The sequence below is a fragment of the Taudactylus pleione genome, unplaced genomic scaffold, assembly GCF_031769625.1.
Source record: "Taudactylus pleione unplaced genomic scaffold, aTauple2 ptg000179l, whole genome shotgun sequence".
NCBI lineage: Eukaryota > Metazoa > Chordata > Amphibia > Anura > Myobatrachidae > Taudactylus > Taudactylus pleione.
This window is the reverse complement of record NW_028284581.1, coordinates 3,474,835-3,494,219: the sequence shown is the minus strand read 5'-3', so window position 1 is coordinate 3,494,219 and position 19,385 is coordinate 3,474,835. Positions and strand designations below refer to the sequence as shown.

General features: G+C 46.3%; 1 protein-coding gene across 3 annotated transcripts in view; it reads right to left on the bottom strand.

The window, feature by feature from the left end:
* Positions 1-224: 224 nt before the first annotated feature.
* KDM1B (lysine demethylase 1B) overlaps positions 225-19,385 on the bottom strand; it is a 75,280-nt gene continuing 56,119 nt past the window's right edge. For all 3 annotated transcript variants that reach the window (XM_088475843.1, XM_088475846.1, XM_088475845.1), the window contains exons 20-21: positions 8,161-8,313; positions 225-955 (exon numbers count right to left, since the gene is read on the bottom strand). In XM_088475843.1, coding sequence (XP_088331969.1) covers positions 872-955; positions 8,161-8,313 — 237 coding nt within the window. In that variant the 3' untranslated portion in view covers positions 225-871. The remainder of the gene's footprint in view (positions 956-8,160; positions 8,314-19,385) is intronic.

The window sequence follows — 19,385 nt, the reverse complement described above, 5'->3', positions numbered from 1 at the left end:
AGTTTGATACTGTATTATCTATAAGTAGCAAAACTAAGTAAACATCTGTCTACTTGTTTAGCCAAACTGGATATTAATACTGGATATTATGCTCTTTTATTTTGCACAGTTCTATGCTGTGTGGAATGTGGGTCTGTTACAAATCTTCCATGTTGTTAATTATACCTGTCATGCTATTTTGATACACTTCGGGCTAAATAAAAAAAATAAAAATACGTGACATGTTCACAGTATGCTGCCAACTTTATTTAGCAATACGGATGTCCCATCTAGCATTACAATTTTCCATGCTTGACCATTGCTGTAAATGATGATACTATACCAAAATGTAAAGTCTCCACAATAGCCCACTGAGAAAAACATAAGGGATTTAGGCCTGCATATTCTTAACAAAATCAAACAATGCTTACAAATTGAAGGATTGTAGTTAATAATAATTATGTTGTATGTACATAAAAAATAAAATGTACATTTGCATTAACTAATATATTAAAGCTACACCTGCTTATCAAATATATTCAAACTTAAATACTGCAATAATAAATTATAAAACATTGGTCAGGAAAAGAGAAGGAGTGGGTTGAAAATTTTCAAGACTGATATATGCTATCCAATTTTAGGATTACCATTAAGACAATATTCAAATCAGTTCTGTCATTTTCCAGTGACTTTCCTCTGTATGGTAATGTGACACCATTCCTTAGTAATAAATGTACAGTTGTGATGTGCAGTACAATTATTAAAAAGTATGGTAAAACAAATACATAATGCTTTTAACAAACTTGCTATAAAATACAAATAGATGAGATCAAATGGTTTTTCCAAAGCCATATAAAAGTAGAAAACAGAAGTGGAAAAAGTGAAGTCTGAATTAAAAGGCTGTGATTTTGCTCGCTTCGCGGACTCCACTTAGGTAGGCTCCAGTAACAGTCTGTGGAAAGTGGCGATTTGTGGCCTGTAAAGAAAGCAGAAATCAAAGATGTCAATTATTTCTGTTAAATGGATTGTTTTAGCTGAAATAATGCTCACGAAATTTGGTAAAAGTTGAATCATTTTAGAAACAATATGCAATCATACATCTGAGAATCTTATTTAGAGCAAATTAAAGGTCTAAAAGCTACACAAGATCATGTTCAAAACACTAGGAACATGTACAAGAGAAAAGGTATTTAAAATAGAGGAAAAAGGGATTTATGGTGCTCATTATCTGGAGGACACTGACATATTTGGGGTGGAGAGGGCCCTATGTGGACCCGACCCAACCACCATTAGCCGTGAAGGAACCCAGTTTAAAAAAAAAAATCTATAGAAGAGCAAAAAGCAAAACACTCAAACTTTGGATGTGAACGTAGTGGTCCCCAGATAGACTCATTTGTCTACTTCATACTCCTGAGATCACTGCCAACCTTGGGGATGATTCAAAGCTGTCTCTAGGGGAGGGTACCTCCAACAAAGCTGCTCACATAACTTTACACTCAAAATTGGCATCCTTAGACACATTCAATACATTTTACAAAGTGAGTGTAAGTATGTCCAGGTGACCACCCTGCACAACTGTCCTGTGCTGCCAAAGAGTGCTCACTAATCTGTTAGAGTGAGCCACAATATGCTCAGGAACAGGGACATGTTCTGAGACATAGTAGCCGGTGATCCATCAGGCCACTGACTGTTACATTCAGGGTCATCATAACACTGTCAGTCTTCCTCAAAAGAACAGGTCTATTCGCATATGTCATCAAAGCCTGAGTCACATCAGGGAGGGAAAAATCTCCACTACATCAAGCAACATCATGTCCCAAAGCACGCATTACCAGGTCCTTAGTTATACAATATATGTACACCACATGTTGATTGAAGAGAAGGTCTGGTATGCAAAACAGCACTTTTGCACCAGAAACGTCTGAAATGGAAGCCAATTTCTTCTGGAACAAAAATGTAGAGAGCAGAAACTGGCACTTTCAATGAGTTCAACTTCAATCCACTACATAGGCCATCTTACAAGAACACAAGAGGCAAGTGTACTCGAACACCAAGGTGTGTCTTTTCTTCCTTTCACACCACGGGATATACTGTAAATCCTCGAAACCCTATTGGTAGTACTAGGAAGATAGTACTTTCCTGGTCAGATAACCCCCTTGGCCCAGAGGATTATGGTTTCAACAGCCATGCAGTTAAACCAACCAAGCTAAGTCTGGATGTAAGAAAGATCTTTGGACAGTCTCTGTTAAGGATTCACCACCAAGCCTATTATGTTGAATTACTACTAACATCTCGACTCCTTCTGTCTTAACTTTCGTGAGCAATTGTGAAATCATGGGAATCTGTACGAAAAGGTACCACCAAAAAACAGTCATGACATCCACCACAAGTGTCTGAGGATTCCTGCTCAACAACCAGTAAAGCTGAACCTTGTAGTTCAGATAGGAGGCCATTCGATTTACCTATGGCTCCGCCAGATGTCCTAACAGCTATGTGTGTAGAAGCCACACCCCGGGATGAATAGCATGCCAGCTCAGAAATTTGGCATTCTAGTTATTTTTAAACCGGATATTAATACCACCAATATTTCCGGAATATACATCTAAGTCCAGCAAAAAACGTATCTTGCCTGTTTCTGCCATCACCAAGGCTTATGGAAGTTTATGTATATCACAGCTATCGCATTGTCAGTGTCTTCACTAATGGAAGGACTGAGCTTTGAGCAGAGCATTGAACACTGTTCTTGGCTCAAGGATGTTTCTGGGAAGGCGTGCTTCACATTGTCTGCTACTGCAGAAGCCATTAAGGCAATATTCTACTGCATGGAGCTGATTTGCGGCACATTATGGCCAGCGTAAGTCACCGCAAGATGTGACATAATTAGAGTTAATACCTTGATAACTCCTTTTCTTCGAGGTCCACAGGGATACCATGGGGGTAATGTGGTTGGAGAGATCCAGGCATCAAACAGTTAAAGCTTTCAGCTCCCAGAATGCCTCAGGTCCTCCTTCATCTATACCCCACCCCCAGCCACAGGCCTTCAGTTTTGTAAATGAGCCTCAAGGCAGGAAAAGGAAGAACAATCGTACACCAGAAACTCTCTCACACAAGATGAGGGAATCAGTGACCGAAAGAAAAGAAAATGCACCCAATGCAGCCATGTGCATCAGGGTGGCTGCCCTGTGGACCCTATGAACCTCAAAGGTTAAGTCTACCATAACTTATTTTCTCTTTTTCAGGGCCCATAGGGATCCACAGGGATACCATGGGGATGTCCTAAAGCAATTCCCCTAAGGGTGGGGGACGCTCCTGAACAGAAAGGAGAACTCGTCGCCCAAAGGAAGCATCCTGAGAGGCAAAAGTATCAAAGGAGTAAAACCTAAGAAAAGTGTGGACAGAAGACCACATAGCTGCCTTGCACAATTGTTCAGCAGAGGCACCACGACTAAAAGCCCACGATGGCCCTACAGACCAAGTCACCATGTTTGGGACAGGGAGATCAGCCTGTGTATACACCTGATAGTCATACGTAGCCATTGAGCCAGAGTCTGCTTATTAGCGGACCATCCTCATTTGTGACAACCATACAATACAAAAAGAGCATCTGATTTGCTAACAGTTTGTACGTTCCACATATGTACGGAGAGCATGGACTACATCCAGGGAGGCTTCACCTACAGTGGGGTCTGGAACCTGAAAAGCTGGCACTACAATTTCTTCATTTACATGAAAACGGGACACTACCTTAGGAAGGTAACCCTCCAGCTCTCTGCATGCAGAGACTCTGCCTGCAGAAGAGATAGCGAGAAGAGAAAAAGTGTCTTCGCTGTCAACCATTTCAAATCCACAGAGTCCAAAGGTTCAAATGGGGGAGCGTGAACCCCTTAAAAACCAAAGACAGATCCCATGGTGCTATCGGTGGGACAAAAGGAGGGTGAACTCGCAGAACTCCCTGAAAAAAAAATTCTAACATCTGGTAATGAAGCAATCTTTCTCTGGAACCAGACTGACAATACAGAAACCTGCACTTTCAAAGTGGCCAGACGGAGACCGAGGTCCAACCCAGTCTGGAGAAAAGCCAGTACCCGGGAAACCCTAAACATATTAGGGTCATACTTCCTGTGGGTACACCATTGACCAAAAGAATGCCAAACCCTGTAATGGATGCAGGCAGAGGCATGCTTTTGTGCTCTAAGCATCGTTTGAATCGCAGAGCTGGAGAAACCTTTGGCTCTTAAGATGGAAGATTCAAGAGCCACGTCGTCAAAACCAGACAAGGTGAATCCGGATGCTGGCAGAAACCCTGAATTAATAAATCCTGCCATAGAAGAAAAGGATACGGACTGTCTATGGATAGATTCTGCATGTCATGAACCAATGATGTCTGGGCCAAGCCGGAGCCACTAGTATTATTCTTCCACCTTCCTGCCTGAATTTCCTTAGTACTCTTGGGAGGAGGGAAATTGGAGGAAATAGATACATCAGCTTGAAGTCCAATATTACTGCCAGTGCGTCCACGTATGCTGCTGATGGGTCTCTGGACCCATACCTGGAGACCTTGTGGTTGTGACGTGATGCCATGAGATCTATGTCTGGTAGACCCCATTTGTTCACCAATAGCTGAAACACTCCCGGGTGGAGAGACCACTCTCCGGCGTGTATGCCCTGACGACTTAGGAAGTCTGCATCCCAATTGAGGACTCCTGGTATGAATATTGCCAAGATTGCCAGAAGATGACTTTCTGTCCAAAACATTATCTTTGTCACTTCCTTCATTGGTGCATGACTGTGTGCCTCCCTGATAATTGAGATAGGCCACTGTAGTCGCATTGTCGGACTGGATCTGGACCGGCCTGCCCTGGAGCCGGTTCCTGTGCCATAAGTGCTTTGTATATTGCTCACAGTTCCAGAATATGTATTGGCAGATGACCCTTTTTCTATAGATTGGCGGTTATCATGGTAACAAGCATATGCAGAAACTTTAAGAAGGATGTGGACACAGGAAGTGGGTGCATATAACAGCAAAAGAAAAAACATCTTATGGAAAAGTATGACACGATCACTGAAATCATAAAAAGGATTTCCTTGGATTTCCTATATCTCTGGGACTCTATATGATTAATCCAGGACAGGCTTTGTCTTTAATTTATGCATACATTCAATTGTTTTTTTTTGTGTTTTATATATGAAATATGTTGTTTTTATTATTTTAATTATCTGTATAATGTAGAATATGGTCCCTGAATATTTTTGATATTGTATGAGAATTAGATAGATTGAAGGGACGGACAGAGATATACCAATTTGGATCATGTGACCGCCTTTATAGTATATGAGTCTCAGGGCAGTAACCCCCACACCTTGAGGAAGGATATACATCTGAATCGCATCGGTGAAGGAGAGAGGGTTTTGCTGCACCAAAGGACCTTAGATCACTATCGGAGGAGGAAAGTGATATACTCGGGACTAACATCTATTTTCCCTTCATGCCTGAACATATGCCTTTTCTAAAGCCGTTTGGTACGCAGTAACCCTTACTTGTGAGGATTTTTTATAATTTTTATAGGTAAATAAATTGTTCATTTTATACTATGAGGAGCGGCTTTCTCATGATTTCTTTGAGGCATGGAGGATTTGTCGGTACGCTGCCATCTCTGTTGGGAGCAGTTCAAAGAAAGAGGAAAAGAAAGGTGCAATACATTATCCATACAAAACCATACCTCTAAGAAAGAACAATCCAGTGTGAAGGGAAACAAAGAAACCTTTGAAGGTGCATTACTCTCCTATTTAAGACGAGCCTAGCAAAATCTATCAAGACAAGCATACATTTGAAAATTATTTTTTCATTTATTGGTGGATTTTTTTTTCTTGTTCTTTTGTCTGCATATACTGTATACAAAGAGTCTTCATTTAAGGACATCGCTTGGTGACCACCCAGGACCGCTGTTCATTTTATCGCCCCATATCCAATACAGTGTCTCCCGATCACAACAGCGCCTTTGTGCGTACACTCTGTGTCATAGGTCGTTCCAAAACTTTTCACGCATGCGCAGTAGCAAATAACTGCTCAACTACGTGAACATCGGTATTTATGGGCGACTCAAAATCAGGACCAGTGTCTGCACATAATGAATAAAGAGGAACTGCTTCTGAGGTGAGAGAGTAAAGAAAGAGCAAATAACACTGTACCTAGACAAACCATTGTGCAATGCACGGGCTGCAAATACATTTATTATTTTGCATGCAGGGTAAATACAGGCTGCTGTTGCATGTAGCCCACAAATACCGGACATCTTTATTTTTGCACTGCAAATTTAGATTTGAATTTGGAAACTCCCTCTCAAATCTAGATCTCTCTGCACATATTAAATCTGTCCCACCTGCAGTGCAACATGGTGTTGCCAAGGTGCACAGTTACTTGCTCTTTTTTGCTTTAATTCCACCTCAGAAACATGCCCATTGTCTACTACACCATTCCTTGTCTGTTGTCCATTCTAAACATTTGAAAAGACTGTCACAGCCATCTAGATTCTAGTGAGTGCAGATTCAGGGCTGTAACTAGGGTAGTGTGACCTGTGCCATGGCACAGGGCACCGCAGGGCAGGGGGCGCTGTTTGGGCCGGTCAATTTTCTGTTTTTTATGATTCTCAATTGTAGCTTCCTCTTCATTTATCCCCAGCATCTCCTGGCCTCCCCTATCTCTTCCCTGATCCTTCCCCATGAGGCCATGGTCCTTTTTTGGGGTGTTTTGTCTTATATCCCTATTTGAAAAATAGGGGGGGGGCGCCAATGCTCTTTCTGGCACAGGGCACCAAAAAGTCTGGTTACGGCTCTGCGCAGATAACCATTTCTCATTCACAGAGTGGGACAAATTTCTGACTAAGCTGCAGCACCTGCTGCGGATATACTCTATAGGTTGTATAAGAAAGTGGCACTATATTTTACTTTACACCTATCGTCTGCCTGGTAGGACTCAGCCAAGATGTCAGACATGGAGGATGTGGCTGATCGGTTGTCAGCGCTCACTCAGCCAGCCAGGGGGATAAGATGTGTATTGGCCAGACACTGAGAAGGCATCTCCCTCCCCCTCCCCGCTTAGCTGCCACCAGTGAAATGCTGGCCTCCGGGCCACCCCAGGCTCCATCCATGCTGCCCCAGTGGTAGAAGAGAGGGAAGTGGTCCTGTCCCATCAGGGGAGGCTCGCAACTGCCCATCCTGCTGCGATGTCCCTCAGGCTATACAGTAATTCACCCATTACAGTAGTTCAAGCAGGGAATGGTACTTCACAGCATTTCTTTAGACTGAGATTTGTGTCCATCTCTACAGACTTGCTGTGAATGTGAGCTGCTTGCTGCACACGGTCAGCCACTGTTTAAAAGCTTTCATCTGCAGAGTGACTTCAGCCTTTTAGCCCACAGCGATTGGCTCACTGTCTCCATAACAACAGGTTTCTTAGAGATTCACAGACCCTTCCCGACACCAGTGGCTGTTTGGCACTATTATTATTAGATAACAAAACTGACTATATAGTGAGTGGCAGTATATGATCCTCCAACCTCTATGATTGAAGTAACTATAGAACTTCTCATAATATCGTTCTACTATTTGTAATGTTTAACGTCTATATCAAACATTCTGTCTGCTTGTTGTAACCAGGGCTGCAGTAGTTGTGATATGGATCATAGGGTTTTGACCTTGTTGTACATGCTTGTATTATAAAACCTTCAGTGACATGTTTTCTGCATTATTGTATTTGGTATGTTTTTCTTGCAACATGTTATGTTGTCTGATCTGTAAATATGTATATTATTCACACCTTGGTCATCTTTTTAATTATTTTATATTTTTAATTTCACTGATCATTATTACTCATATGCTTTTGGGATTGTGACATCACAGAGGTGATACTATGAACTGGGGGCACTGTGGTATGTCATACTATGAACTGGGGTCACTATGATGTGGCATACTATGAATTGGGGTCTGGAGACAAGTATATAGTGGGGTCTGATGGCATGTGGGGAAACCTGAGGGTCATTGACAGCTCTGTTTGGAAATTACTCAGTCTTAAAGGAAATGGTATATATGTTGCCAGATGTCTCCAACATTACAGTAAATAATGGGTATTCAAAAACTAAAATCAGAATAGTATACATGTATAAAATAATTCTTACGCCTTACCTCGCCTGCAAAAAATATTTTTCCTTGGATATCTTCAGCTAATATGTCGTATGCTTCACCACTGCCACAAGTCTTTACAAAACTATAAGCCATCTGTGCCCAAGGGTCTTTAGCCCACCGTGTCACAAAGTATTTCACCGGGACTGGAACCTCCTGTATTAGTTAAAAAGGACTGCCATTATTGGAGTTAATAGGATGCTCAGTCTTTATTAATAAACTTAAAAGGACCCTTGAAACTAAAATTCAAGTTGCTTCATATAAAAACTACTGTACTAATAAAAAAAGGTGCATTTAAAATATTTGAATAAATAGGTTTTAGAATTGGTGTATAATTTGCTTTACAATTTTATTTGCACAAAAGAGGTTTCTATTTCGTGTATAATCAAAATATCGACAATTAATAATTTTGGAGGTGTAGAAGGAGGAGATTAAGTTAGATGGGGAGAGGGACATAGAAGGCAGTTGAAGATGGCAAAAAGTTAGTGACTGAAGAGAGGAAGGATTCAAGAGAGGAGGTAAATGAGGCAGGAGAGAAGTTTGAAGTCAGAATTGTTTGTCAATGGAAATATTGAACTTTAGTGCTGGCCCCAGCAGCAGGACCTGTGTAGGTGCTATAGTCAGTGGCGTCACAAGGGGGGGTGCGGGCCGCACCAGGGTGTCACCCGCTGAAGGGTGACACCAAGGTGCAGACTCCTCCTCAGTGACAGGAGCAGAGTGCTGCACTGTAGCAGGAGCAGAGGGCTGCACACAACGCAGGCCCCCCCCCCCTTCCGGTAAGAAACATGGACGGGACCACGGGTGTGAGGGCAGCAAGGCCACGCCCCTGCCCACGAGACCACGCCCCCTTTTGGTGTCGCGCTGCAGAGCCGCGCACACAGCATCCCTCCCCGCACCAGGTGACACAGCAGGGAGGGACACCACTGGCTATAGTCCATGAGACACCAGCTCAAGGCCACTGGGAAAAGCAAAGGCAGAAACACCCCTGTGACTCAAAAGTAAGACCTGAGCAAAGATAGCCCCTCCTGTCAGGGAAAAACTACAGTGTGAGAAGGAGAATCAGCTAAATCAATGATGAACCATTAAAAACCCTGACCCGTCAGGAAATTAATTGCACAAACTTCAAGGCACATGAACCCAGGTGCCTGTTACAACCAGGCCCATTGTAGAGGAGAGAAAAACAAACAAAAACGGTCATACCCAGATAGACCTGAAGACAAGGAAAAGTCACACAATAACGGTACTACGAATAGTGGTTTTGATACCTCTGCCGAAAAGGAAAAAAAAATAAAAAATCACAATATTGGGTGGCTTGAAACCTCAGTAATCCAGCTAAAATGTCATTAATAGGCAAAAGAGACTGTCTGAACAGTAGGGCATACATACTGTCAACCTAGACAAAAAAAAATAAACAAAAAAAAAAAAAAAAACATCCCCAAGGAAGCCTAGTGGAGAGCCACCCAGAACATCTGCTAATACTGGCTATTGCGGTCGTATGCCGTGAAAGCACGCCCATTGAGTTTGTACAGAAATCAGTCACATCTCATCTGTGCACAACAGGTTTTCTGCGGTGAGAGAAGAAAAGTAAATCCACATACTGAAACAGCACCTGAACCATTGTCAGAGAAAAGGACTTAACGGTAAGTACAAAAATCCAGTTATTGAAGTCGCCGTGGATGAAGCCAGGAAGCAAAGTCATCAAGGAAGTTGGTTGGGTAGTAGATGACAGCAACAGAAAGGTAGAGTAGGAAGAAAGGCAAATAGCAAGGATCTAAGAATAAAAGGGAGGGTTCGGGTGGCATGATATGGAGGATGCACTTCAAAGAAAGAAGGATGCCCACGCCACCACCTGGACGGACACCAGGCCTGGTAGAGTGAGAGGCCACCATTAAAGAGTGCAGCAGGTGAGGTGGTGTCACATGTGGAAAGCCAGGTTTCTGTGAGGGCCAAAGGTTAAAAGAGCTAGAGATAATAAATGTGAGATAGGTGCTAGTTTATTACAAACAGATCTGGCATTCTAGAGGGCACAGGAGAAGGGGAGGGAGAAGAGCAGGGCAATGTGGATGAAGTTGGTGTTTTGTGGATAAGGGCTCAAACTGGGGTGGAGGTGGGAGTAAGAAAGAAGTTTGGGAATGGGGTAGTGAGGGATAGTACAGAGGTGAGGGGAAAATCTAGCATTTTAAGGAGAGGATTGTACAGGGCAACAAGGAACAGTAATACATGCAGGTGCAATTACAATATCGTAATAGGCATGTAATACAGAGCAAAAACAATCCGCATTTAAAAAAAGGGCAACTCTCCATTAATAAAAACAGGGACATACAATTTTGTACAGAAAAAAAGTTGTGGCTCTTAGAACATTACATAACAACAATTGTACACAATTAAAACAAAATATTTATGGTCTCAGTATACTGAAGGATATATAGAAAACTAGTCTGTATTCGACATGTATTAAATTCCTCCTTATTAGCCTTAATCAATCACTGTAAAAAGTCCTCTGGGTTCCCAGACACATCCAGCGATTAGGTTTAGGCTCCAATGCTATGGTAGCAACAGTGCCTTGCAAAAGTATTCACCACCTTTGCATTTTTAATGTTTTGTTGCCTCTCAACCTGGTTTGAAGGTGTGCATCATTTCATTCACAGAACATGCCTACAACTGTGAAGTTGTGTTTTTTTTTATATTGTGAATCAAACATTTAGGACAACCGTACAGAAAACTTCAGCGTGCATAACTATTCACCCCCCTAAAGTCAGTACTTTTTCAAGCCACCTTTTGTGGCAATTACAGCTGCAAGTCGCTTTGGATAAATCTCTATGTTTGCATTCCTCAAGGCAAAACTGCTCCAGCTCCTTCATGTTGGATGGTCTCCGCTTGTGAACAGCAATCTTCAAGTCTGACCACAGATTCTCAATTGGATTGAGATCTGGGCTTTGACTAGGCCATTCCAACACATTTAAAGGTTTCCCCTTAAACCACTCCAGTGTTGCTTTAGCAATATGCTTTGGTTCATTGTACTGCTGGACGGTGAACCACCGTCCCAGTCTCAAACCACAGGCAGACAAAAACAGGTTTTGTTCAAGAATATCCCTGTATTTAGCACCATACATATTTCCCTCGACTCAAATCAGTTTCCCAGTCCCTGCTGCTGAAAAACATCCCCACAGCATGATGCTGCCACCACCATGTTTCACTGTGGGGATGGTGTTCTTGGGGTGTTGAGATGTGTTGGGTTTGCGCTAGACATAGCGTTTTCTTTGGTGGCCGAAAAATATGAGATATGGTAAGAACTTACCCTTGTTATCTCTATTTCTACGAAGTCCATAGGGTTCCACAGGATACCTTGGGGTATAGGTGTGACGTCAGTCGCAGGGCACCAAAGAGTTAAGCTTTCAGCCTCCCAGGATGCACTAGGTCCCCCTCCTATACCCCGCCCCCGGGCCAAGGCACCTCAGTTAGTTACCAAGCCATAGGCCGGAGGAGAAGAAGGAAGAGAGAGAACAAAGATCTGGACACATACAAGAATCACATTCTCACCAGAGGGAGACGGAAAACCGGTGACCAGAGCAAAGCCCATCTGCAGCACAGGTGCGACAGGGCGGGAGTCCTGTGGAACCCTATGGACTTCGTAGAAATAGAGATAACAAGGGTAAGTTCTTACCATATCTCATATTTTCTACTTCAGGGTCCATAGGGTATCCACAGGATACCTTGGGGATGTCCCAAAGCAGTATCCTTTAAGGGTGGGGATGCTCCTGTGCAGAAAGGAGAATCCGCCGCCCGAAGGAAGCATCCTGAGAGGCGAAGGTGTCAAACCTGTAATACCTCACGAAGGTATGGACAGAAGACCACGTAGCAGCCTTGCAGATCTGAACTGCCGAGGCACCACGTCGAGCTGCCCACGAAGGACCCACAGACCTAGTGGAATGAGCCTTCAGAGAAGGAGGGACCGGTAGGCCTTCATGAAGATAAGCTTCAGAAATAGCCATACGGATCCAGGCTGCCAAAGTTTGCTTTGAAGCAGGCCAACCCTTTTTACAGAAGCCATAGAGGACAACAAAGCGTCCGACTTCCTAAACGAAGAAGTGCGGTCAACATAAGTCCTTAAGGCCCGCACAACATCCAAAGAGGCCTCACCCACGGAAAGACCCGGTGAGTTAAAGGCCGGAACAACTATTTCCTCGTTAACATGAAACTGGGAAACAACTTTGGGAAGAAACTCGGGCCGAATGCGGAGCACTGCCCTGTTCCCATGAAAAACCAAGAAAGGGGGTCTACAAGAAAGAGCCCCTAACTCAGAAACACGTCTGGCCGAAGCAACGGCCAGAAGGAAAACAGTCTTGGCTGTTAGCCATTTAATATCCACTGAGCCCAGTGGTTCAAACGGCGGTCCTTGGAGAGCCCTCAGGACCACAGCCAAATCCCAAGGCGCCACAGGTGGAACAAAGGGCGGCTGAATACGGAGAACACCTTGCATAAAGGTGCGCACATCCGGGATTGTAGCAATCCTACGGTGAAACCAGACAGATAGGGCCGAAACCTGTACCTTCAAAGAAGCAAGGCGAAGCCCATGATCTAGTCCCGCTTGCAGGAAGGCGAGAATCCGAGACAGACGAAACTCCCGCGGTGCATAACCTCTCGGTCGACACCACTGGAAGAACGTATGCCACACGCGATGGTATATCCTCGTGGAAGACGGTTTCTGAGCTTGTAACATGGTACGCACCACAGAGCTGGAAAACCCCCGGGACCTCAGCATGGCCGTCTCAACAGCCACGCCGCCAAAGACAGCCGAGTCAGGTCCGGGTGAAGACAAGGACCCTGAGACAGAAGGTCCGGTCGTAGCGGCAACCGCAGAGGACTGTCCACGGACAGACCCTGAAGGTCTGAGAACCAGTGCCGTCTGGGCCACGCGGGAGCTATCAACAGGAGCATCCCTCCTTCCTGTTTGAATTTCCGGATTACCCGTGGAAGAAGGGAGACCGGAGGGAACAGGTATGCGAACCTGAACGTCCACCGGACGGACAGAGCATACACCAGAGACGCCCCTTCGTCTCTTGTGCGAGACCCGTACACCAGCAACTTGTTGTTGTGCCGGGACGCCATGAGGTCGATTTCTGGAAGACCCCACCTGTCCACCAGTAGTTGAAAAACGTCCGGGTGCAGGGACCATTCCCCTGGATGAACGTCCTGGTGACTTAGAAAGTCCGCCTCCCAATTTAGCACTCCCGGGATGAAGACCGCTGATATGGCCGGAAGATTGCGCTCCGCCCAAACCAGGATCCGAGAGACCTCTACGAGAGCCGCCCGATTGCGAGTTCCTCCTTGCCTGTTTATGTAGGCCACGGTGGTAGCATTGTCCGACTGGACCTGCACCGGGTGACCCTGGAGAAACCGCTGTGCCTGCAGGAGAGCATTGAAGACCGCACGGAGTACCAAGATATTTATTGGAAGCTCCGCTTCTGTCGGCGTCCACCTGCCCTAAGAGAACAAGTGTGGACCCGAAACTGCTCCCCAGCCCCGAAGACTGGCGTCCGTTGTCAACAGGACCCAATTTGGAACCCAGAACGGACGTCCCTTGTTGAGGTGGGTCGTCTTTAACCACCACGCAAGGGACAGGCGAACCTCCGGGGTGAGCACAATCGTCTGGAACTTCAGAGACTGAGGCAGCCCGTTCCACTTGGACAGGATCAGGTGCTGCAGAGGTCTGGAGTGAAACTGGGCGTATTCCACCATGTCGAACACCGACACCATGGAGCCCAGTAACCTCATCGCCGAGTGTAAGGACACCCGGCGGCTGTGCAGACAACTGCGCACCCTTGACTGTAAAGCAGAGATCTTGTCCTCCGTCACGAAGATCCTTTGCTGTCCCGAGTCCAATAAGGCTCCAAGATGCAGAATCCTCCGAGACGGGATTAGAGTGGACTTCTGCCAGTTGATTAGCCAGCCGTGCCGTTGCAGCAGTGCAATGGTCAGGTCCAAGTGGTGTAACAGGAGCTCTGGAGATCCTGCCACCAATAACAGGTCGTCCAAGTACGGCAACATGCGGACTCCTTGCAGCCGCAGAGAAGCCGCCATGACCGCCATCACCTTGGTGAAAATACGTGGTGCTGTCGCCAGGCCAAAAGGTAACGCCCGAAACTGGAAGTGGTCGCTGCGGATTGCAAACCGAAGGAACTCTTGATGGCGCAAAAGAATAGGGACATGCAGGTAAGCGTCCTGTATGTCCAATGACACCATGTAGTCCCCAGGTTCCAGCGCCAGAATGATGGACCGTAGGGTCTCCATCCGAAACTTCGGGACCCGCAAAGACTTGTTGAGTGCTTTGAGGTTGAGAATCGGACGATATGACCCATTGGGTTTCTGTACCAAAAATAGATTTGAATAGAAACCCTGGCCCCTCTGGGAGAATGGAACAGGCACTATAACTCCAGCCTGGAGCATAGTGTGCAATACCTTCCGCAGCTCCGTAGCCTTGTTCCGGTCTGATGGTAGACCCGTGGTGAAGAATCGAGCCGGGGGTCTGTGCCGGAAGGAGAGGGCGTACCCGTGGGAGACCACCTCCAGAACCCAAGTGTCTGTCGTAGTGAACGACCAACACCGGGAGAACTGCAGCAGGCGGCCTCCCACCCTGGGATCCCCCAAGGGGAGACCCGGACCGTCAGGCCGCAGGCTTGTCATCTGGCTTGGGGGCCGGACGTCTGGTACTCCATGCCTGTTTCCAGGGCTTGACCGATTTCTTAGGGCCAGCCTGTCGAGGAAACGACTGTGGTTTGGGCCTGCCCTGGGCCCTAGATGACCGAAAGGACGATGGTCCAGAACCAGAAGGAGCAGTGGCCGACGGGAGACAAGCAGATTTGGCTGCCGCCAGCGTGGCCACAATCTTATCCAGAAGAGAACTTCTCCGGTAAACGGCAACGCTTCCAGACCTTTCTTGGAATCTGCGTCCGCCTTCCAGGATCGCAGCCACAAGGTGCGACGAGCAGCTACCGCTGCTGAAGAAATTCTAGACACCAGAGTACTAATGTCTAGAGCCACCTCGTTGATGTAGGTGGCCGAATCACGGAGATTGCCAATCAACTCCGCCTGTTCGGCCGGACAGTCGGATTCAAAAGAAGCCTCTAATGAATCCGCCCAGCGCTCCATCGCTCTGGCAACCCAGCAAATGGCCATAGCCGGCCGTGCTGCCCCCCCTGCAAGGGAATAAGCGGACTTCAGGCAGATTTCTACCTTGCGGTCCGTAGCATCCTTAAGGGAGGACATGGATGGCATCGGCAATGTGGCACTACGGACAAGACGGGTCATGTGAGAATCCACCTGTGGAGGGGATTCCCACTTAGCAAAATAATTATCCGCGAACGGATAAGCCACCGCCAGGCGTCTCTGCGGCTGGTATCTTTTGCCAGGTTGTTTCCACGCCTCCTCTAAATGGTCCACCAACTGACCCGAAAGAGGAAAGACTGTGGCATCGCCCTTCACATCTTTGAAAAAGGCATACTTAGATTTAGCCGCTGGGGGAACTTCGTCCTCAATCACCAAGGCTGTGCGGACCGCCCGAATAAGTCCAGGAATATATACTTTGGACTTAGCATCAGCGTCCTTAGTATGGAGAGGTTCCTGATCGTAAGGATCCAGAATCTCCCCATCATCAGACGTCCCTTCGTCATCCTCATAAGGAGCGGACAGAGACGCCACCGGCCTTTTATGAGGCCGCATCACAGACTCCCCTTGCAACACATCCGACAAGTGCTGTACAGAACTCGTCAGGGAGTTAACCCACGCTGGCTCCTGAGAACCCGGGAGCGGGGAAATAGGGAGACTGTGGGGTACCACCAATTGTCGTGGGAACCCCTGCATGGGTGACGACACCACAGACTGCTGGGACAAACCCATCGGAGTAAACGCGGGCTGCGGAGCTAACTGGCCCACTAAAGCTGTTAACGCCTGAGCGAAACAAGCCCAGGGCGGCTCCTGTACCGGTTCTGTAACCGTAATAGGCCGCGCCATGGACAAACACTGCCGGCAAAGGCCCTCCGCGCTACCCTCCCCCTCCGCTAACGGTACTTTGCACGTGGTACACTGTAGCCGGAGGGGAAAATCACTTTCAGACATGATGGCACCACGTATGTGACCTCTCTCACCAATTAAGTATTAAATAGGCGAGAGACCACCCTGCAGCACCGCACCGCAAGGGCTTAGCAGAAAGAACAGGGACAGTAATAAAGCTGACAGTTTAGAGAAAAGTTACAGGCAGCGCTAGCACAGTCACATACAATGCAGAGAAATAACAATTCCTGCACTAACAGCGCTGATCACTCAACTACACAGACACAGGGCCTGGTAGGACACAGCGCTGCATACACAGACCTGAGCCACAGCGGAGGAGAGGTATGCGGGGGGACCCAGACCACGATGCTTCCTTCCAGACCTCCAGCAGCGTTCACCATGCGTTGCAGAGAAGATGGCCACCGAGGAGCAGAGAGAAGCTGGCCTGGGGGAGGAGCGCTGACACAGGACCAGTCAGCACAGTGCAGAGAGGGCTGTGTGCAGCGGGGGAGGCGCCGGCTGTGAGACAGGGAAGGCGCGCTCCCCTGGCATGCATTTAACCCCTGGGACGCCGCAGCGCTACCGCTCTGCTGCGGTCCGCTGTCCCAGGGGGTAGTGGAAGCGCAGGTTGGTCGCCTGGCTCCACGCTGCAGCCAGTCCCCAGGGAGCCCCCTGCCTAGGGACTTAGGACCATGTGATCAGCGGGGACCCACCGCGGGACCCCGCTGCTTACCTCTGTCCCCCTTGAATCCGGCCATGGTCCGGAGCATCTGGGGTCACCGCTAGCTGTGACCCCAGACGCCCACCAGCATCCCCGGATCAGTACCGGCGTTCTGGTACCGGCGGGGTGTAGGGAAGACAGCATGGACGTCAGGACTGACTGTCCATGCTGTTCATCCAGATGTGCAGCCACAGCTGCATGAAGAAAAAGCTTCAGGGGCTCTTCTAGCCCCCACTCCAACAGGTGCACCCGACTCCGGCCGGGCACCAAACTAAACTGAGGTGCCTTGGCCCGGGGGTGGGGTATAGGAGGGGGACCTAGTGCATCCTGGGAGGCTGAAAGCTTAACTCTTTGGTGCCCTGCGACTGACGTCACACCTATACCCCAAGGTATCCTGTGGAACCCTATGGACCCTGAAGTAGAAAGTTCAATTTTAGTCTCAGCTGACCAGAGCACCCTCCACCATACATTTGGGGAGTCGCCCACATGCCTTTTTGTCAAGCTCAAATTGTGTCTTCTTATTTTTATCACTAAGTAATGGCTTTTTTCTGGCAACTCTTCCATAAAGCCCAGCTCTATGGAGTGTACGGCTTATTGTGGTCACATGCACAGATACACCAGTTCTGCTATGGAACTCTGCAGCTCCTTCAGGGTTACCTTTGTCTCTCTGCTGCCTCTCTGATTAATGCCCTCCTTGCCCGGTCTGTGAGTTTTGGTGGACGGCCCTCTCTTTGCAGGTTTGCTGTGGTACCATGTTCTTTCCATTTGATGATGATGGATTTGATGGCGCTCCAGGGGATCATCAAAGATTTGGATATTTTTTTATAACCCAACCCAGAATTGTACTTCTCAACAACTTTGTCCCTGACTTGTTTGGAGAGCTCCGTGGTCTTCATGGTGTGATGCCTCTTGCTTAGTGGTGTTGCAGCCTCTGGGGCCTTTCAGAAAAGTTGTGTTTATACTGACAGATCATGGGACACTTCGATTTCACACAGGTGAATTTCATTTCACTAATTGTGACTTCTGAAGGTAATTGGGTTGCACCAGAACTTTTGAGGGAATCCATAGCAAAGGGGGTGATTACATATGCACATGCCAAGTTTCAGAATTTTATTTATAAAGATTCTTTTTTATATATATTTTTCTCATTTCACTTCACTAAATTAGACTATTTTGTGCAGATCCATCACATAAATTCAGATTAAAAAAAAAATAAAAAATTACAGATTGTAATGTAACAAAAAAGATAGAAAACCAATGGGGTGAATACTTTTGCAAAGCACTGTATAAGCAGATAATTGTCTCAGTATTCTGAGACAATAAATATTTTATTGTAATGGTGCACATTATTTTATGTAATGTTCTAAGAGCTACCACATACAGAAAAAAAGTATCTTTAAATTGGAGAGGATTGGCATACCTCACTTGTTATTTTTGACTGCTAGTACATTAATAACCATTTATTAACAGGCGGTCTTGTAAAGCGCGGTGGTATATTTATTTTATTTTTTGTTGGGTAATTTGTTGTGTGTTTTCATTTAATTTCTCCTTGGCGCAATACAAGGCACAACATGCCGTTAATACCATGGGCATGCTAGGCCTTGCAGTACTACAAACACCAGTAAGGCCAATCTACTTATATCTGGCCTGGAAATGCTGGGACCTGTAGTTCTCCAGAGAATAATTATCATTTTTATCTTTTTTTTTTTTTTTTAAACTAATTAACATCCACCGTTCAGGAGGTGTGGAAATGGCCCTAGTACTATCAGCACACTGCTGATTTTACTGGCCTATTTTTATCATCACAAAGGGTGTTTAGAAGTATTACATCAAATGATTTTTTTATTATATGTTCACACATTGCATTTAAGAAGATGTACAAAAATTATTCTATATATGAAGAGAGAAGACAAAAAGGACATATATTTGGTTTGAAGGCTAGATGAACTTATTTTGCACACATTCAGCACTGTAAGCTGTATTAAAAGATTTCACAATAATCATAATTTATTGCATTCTCAATGGTAGAACTGCAGGGCGTGCATACAGTATAATGCAGGGAATCTGTATGATTTACCGCCGGACCCCTGGCCGGCGGTTCAAATCCCGACAACGGCAGGCCGACAAGGATGAAAATCCTGATCGACCTAAAGGTAAGTATTCACTAACCTATTCTACCCTCTAACCCTCCCTTAGGGGTGCCTAACCCTAACCATCCCCCCCCCAGTGCCTAAACCTAACCCCCCTGCCCCGTCACCTAGACCTAAGTTCCCCGTCTAGATTTAGTCACCTGTCATTTAACCCTTGCCGGGATTAAGCAGTCAGGAAGCCGGCTTTCGGGATTAGGTCCGCCGGCTTTCCGACTGCATACCTGATGCAGGAGGTCATGGGGATCTAATGATGCCGGGTCGCCCCACTCTGAAGACCACCATTCCCCCTGTGACCCGTACCCAAAAAG